Source organism: Gavialis gangeticus, unplaced genomic scaffold, assembly GCF_001723915.1.
Source record: "Gavialis gangeticus isolate Ggan-Ray unplaced genomic scaffold, GavGan_comp1, whole genome shotgun sequence".
Taxonomy (NCBI): domain Eukaryota; kingdom Metazoa; phylum Chordata; order Crocodylia; family Gavialidae; genus Gavialis; species Gavialis gangeticus.
In genome coordinates, this window is record NW_017729033.1 from 26,247,818 (window position 1) to 26,252,664 (window position 4,847).

The window sequence follows — 4,847 nt, forward strand, 5'->3', positions numbered from 1 at the left end:
CATGTATCTCGTTACTGACTTTGTTTAGACTCCCTGAAGTCATATAATCTACAATGGAGCTCCACAGAGTTGAGGCCTATGGACTCAGATGGTCTCTCTGGACCCTAATTTCATTGATGTTTGGGTCAGAAGAGGCCTTTGCAGATCATCTCATCCAACCCCTGCCCTGGGAAAAGAGTGCTGGGGTTAGATGACCCTGGCCAGGTGATTGTCCAGTCTCCTCTTAAAGACCCCCCAAGGTAGGGGAGAGCACTACCATGCTTGGAAGCCCATTCCAGATTCTGGCAACTCTTACTGTAAAGAAGTTCTTCTTGCTGTCTAACCTAAATCTGCTCTCCATCAGTTTGTGGCCATTGTTCCTAGTTACTCCAAGGGATGCCCTGGTTAACAGAGCATCTCCTATTCCTTGCTGCTACCCCCTTCCCCCACCAATGAATTTATAGGTGGCCACAAGATCACCTCTCAGCCTTCTCTTGCAAAGGCTGAAGAGATCCAGGGCCCTCAATCTCTCCTCCTAGGGCTTTGTCTGCAGGCCCCTAACCATATGAGTGGCCCTCTCAAGGTTGTCCACATCCCTCTTGAAGTGTGGCACCCAAAACTGGATGCAGTACTCCAACTGTGGCCTGACCAATTCTGCATGAAGGGGAAGTATCACCTCCCTGGACCTGTTTGTCGTGCACCTGCTAATGTATCATAAAGTGCAGTTGGCTTTACTGATCACTTCTTCACATTGACAACTCATGTTCATCTTGGTTGTCAACAACGACTCTGATATCCCTTCCCACTGCTGTGCTGCTGAGAAGGTCCTCTCCCAGCCTTAAGCACACTGGTGATTCTTTCAACCTAGGTGTAGCACCCTGCAATTGTCCTTGTTGAACTGCATCCTATTCTGTTCTGCCTGCTTTTCCAACCGGTCCAGATCTGCCTGGATTCATTCCCTACCCTCTAGTGTGTTAACTTTACCCCATAATTTGGTATCATATGAGAATTTGTACAGAGTGCTTTCCACATCCTCATCCAAGTCACTGATGAAGACATTAAACCCCACAGGTCCAAGGACCAAGCCCTGTGGGACTCCACTGCCCACATCTTTCCAGGTCAATACCGACCCACCACCACTCTCTGGGTGTGACCCCTAAGCCAAGTTGCCACCCACCTGACTGTGTTATCATCTGCGTCACAGCCACTCAGTTTATCTGTGAGAATCGGATGAGATACTGTATCCAAGGCTTTCTTAAAATACAAGTAGATGACATCTACCTCAGTTCTTGCATCTAAGCATTTTGTGACCTGGTCATAAAAAGAAACAAAGTTAGTCAGGCAGGATCTACCTGCTATGATTCCATGCTGGTTGCCCTTCAGCATTGTTTTTCCCACTGGACTCCCACAGATGTGATCCTTAATAATTTTTTCAAAAGTTTTCCTGAGATAGAGGTGAGACTAACCAGTCTACAGTTACCCAGATCCTCCTTCTTCCCCTTCCTGAAAATAGGGACCACATTGGACCTTTTCCAGTCCTCTGGGACCTTACTTGAGTACCACGAGTGCTCAAACAACCATGCCAGTGGCTCTGCTATGACACCGGCCAATTCTTCAGTACCCTTGGATAAAGATCATCCGGGCCTGCTGACTTAAACACATCCAGCCCCTCCACTGTCCCTTCACTAAGTTGGTGCTAACAGTTGGTGGACTGGTTTCCTTTATGTGACTATGTATGATCAAATTGTTTTCAAGGACCAGATGGATTGATTTTTTACAAAAAATGCCAATTTGTGAAACTAAAACTTTTTCAGAAGCATTGGTTTTTCAGGATGAGCATGAATTAAAATTCAAATATATCCAGTATTCACTCCTGGATTATAGTCTCATACGTCTAAATTTCCTGAGCTTATTTCTAGTCCTGGTCTTAGTGTTTCATTCATCATTTCATTAGGAAGATTAAAAATTACTGACTAGAAATTTTAGCTAAGGAAAAAAACACTACAATGGAGCTGTTTGTCTGTTATAGGTGGCAAGGTTTCAGAAATACGAGTTTGACACATTATATTGTTAGTATTGAACTGATATTGTAGCCAGGGGAGACTTGAAGCAGTTTAATGTGATACTTAAAAGCATGTCTCAGTTTATCCCAACCATGTAGTTGTCCAATATAAGATGTGGGTGATATATTTTATTGGTACATTTCTTCTGGTGTTAAAATTATACCATTTTTATATATACCTGCACTTTGGATCTGTAGAATTGAGATGAAATATTCTGGAGAGCAGAAGTGGGAAAAGTCCCATGAATAAGGAGAGCTTAAGATACACCTGTGTTACTCCAGTTTCATTCTAATATGAATTTAACTATAGAGTTTTGCAGTAGTGCAAAGGATTTAGGATTTGATAAGTTATCTCATGCGTATCAGTGTTGTGTGCAATTGGATTCTTGTCTCTCTGAAACTAAACAACAAAAGTGGCCAGAAAACTGAAGGAGATGAGAAGATACTGAGGTTCTAATAGGAATAAGAAATACCACGTAGTGGCAAGATAATATCAGCCAAGGTTCTTTACCAGACTGTTCTCCAGCAAAGTGATAGACTCAGAAAATAATCTACTGGGCTGTGGGTAACTGTAACCACTGAAAAACCTTTTCTCTTTCTGATGCCATAATGTTGATCATTAAGGACTGGATCACGAGGTTTTCTGCTGCAATTTTTAAGCAGCATAGCATAGTTTAGAAGGAGCCTGGTGGAGGATTTTTTTTTCCTCTGATATCATAATCTTCCTCCACTGCTGGGGTGAAATAATTACTGAAAAAAAAACTTTAAGGAGGACATGTCTCTTCCCCATCTCCCCACCCTTCCTTTCCACTGGCTCACCTTTCCTGTCTGTCATATTCAGATGGTAGAACCAAGGTACGGCCCATTGTCTACCTGCCTACAGGGGGAGTGGTGCAGACTAGATATGCAGATCTGGTTATATACCCCAGTGATCATTTTTATTACCATCCACATGGCAACACAGAGGAAAATAGAAGTGCTTTACCCCCCCGAGCAGTGGTATAAGGATGGCCCACAATCTGACTCTAAGGTACTGTGTGCTTTACTCCCCCTCCTCCAGTCAAGTGCACAAAAGTAGCATCCAGCCATCCAACCTAAAAAGGTAGGTTAAAATTCTATTGTGAGTGGATTTTAAACTTAGAGCATTTGAATCACTTTAATCATTTCAAAAGTTACTTTAAACAAGTCTGGCACCATACCCATGTTCCTTTGGGGGGTGAGGGTTGGATTTTAATGTTCTTTTTAGAATCCTGAAACAGGATCACAATCAAAATGCTAAAAAAAAAGACAGTGAAGAGAAACTACTTTAACCCTTCAACATATTTTTTTCTTTTAGCAGCAAGAAGATCTGAGGGGGAGAATGGAAGTTTAGATCAAGATAAGAAGGTAACATTCAGATGATGCAAAAAAACCCAACATAGTCTGTTAGTGTTTTTCTACTGTTTTAAAATGTTTAATGGATTTATCATTATTGATCATGCTAGACATTTTATAATGCATTCAGTCCTAAACAGACATTTTAGAAACGCATTGCCCCTCTATTGTTCTGACAAAACATAAGAATTACAGCAATCAGTCCACTCATTTACTCAGTCTTCTAGGTCCAGTGGATGTTCTGGTTTTATTTAACATACTTTTTGTTAAATAAAAAGTTTTGATGAATAATGTGAAACATTAAAAAAAGAAGAAAGAAAAAGACCATGATCTGAAGTGGAGAGAGCATTCAGTTAACAACTTCAATTAATAGGACACCTAGCTCCAACACACTGGGTGCATCTACATGTGCAATTAATGTGACTGAATAAATTCCAGCACAGTTCATGCCAGATGTATTGCTTCTAGGAGTTGCAGTACTATCCTATGGCAGAGTTTACTCCGTCCTAATAGCACCACACACGTAGACGGTGGTATTTTACTGCAGAGTAAGTTAGTCAACTCCACAGCAAGCATCTCATGTAGATGCACCCACAGAGATATTAAAAATTTCTAGTAGCTAGAAATGTGGGGATATTGTTTAGGGAATTGTTTTATCACTTACCATTTTATTATAATAAAATATCTCCTTTATGATTTACCTTGTTTATATTCTGAGTGGCCCTGAGACTTTTTTGGGAGAGTGGCATATGAATCTAATTGATAAACTTCTAGCAGAGATTACCATGATGAATGCAATCTGTGTCTTTCACTCTTGTGACTGGGTGAATGATTGATACTGAATATCTGTGGCAGGGCACCCTTAGGGGTGCCGTGACCTCCCCTAGCGCCCCCTGGCTACCGTGTCAAGCCGGGATCAATGCATCCTCACCAATCTCGCCCGCCACGTCTTTGATGTTTAAATGTTTCAGGGAGGCTGCCTTTTCTATCTGCCTTGACGTCCAGTTGCCCCAGTGCACTCTAGCATTAGGGGCTACCCGTAAGTCCTACTATCGCCCTCTCCTGGGGCCTGCTCACTATGCTCTCCCTCTCCTGGGGCCTCAACAAGCTCGCCCCCTTCTGGGGCTTCTCCCGTATAGACCGTGCCCCACTGGGGCCTATCTCCCCAAGCTTATGCGCTCTCACCCCCAACCAGGGCCTGTGCCTCGCGCTTCTCGCCCACACTGGGGCCTTCTATGCCCGCGCTCCCCCACACTGGGGCCTTCTATCTGGGCTCGCCCCCTTTTGGGGCTTCCCCCTTCCAGGCAGTGCCCCTCATACATCTCACAGTCACCCACACTCGGGCCCGCACCCCGTGATCCTTGCCCAACTCGGGCCGCTACTCGTAATCGGGGCTCAGGCGGCCTCAGCCTTACCTGGCCCCAGACCCCTT

General features: G+C 43.7%; 1 protein-coding gene across 10 annotated transcripts in view; it reads left to right on the top strand.

The window, feature by feature from the left end:
* Nucleotides 1-4,847, top strand: part of ABLIM2 (actin binding LIM protein family member 2) — a 318,470-nt gene that overhangs the window by 245,215 nt on the left and 68,408 nt on the right. For 9 of the 10 annotated variants that reach the window (XM_019526465.1, XM_019526461.1, XM_019526462.1 and 6 more), the window contains one exon: nucleotides 3,378-3,427. In XM_019526465.1, coding sequence (XP_019382010.1) covers nucleotides 3,378-3,427 — 50 coding nt within the window. The remainder of the gene's footprint in view (nucleotides 1-3,377; nucleotides 3,428-4,847) is intronic. The other variant, XM_019526467.1, reaches the window with a different exon arrangement.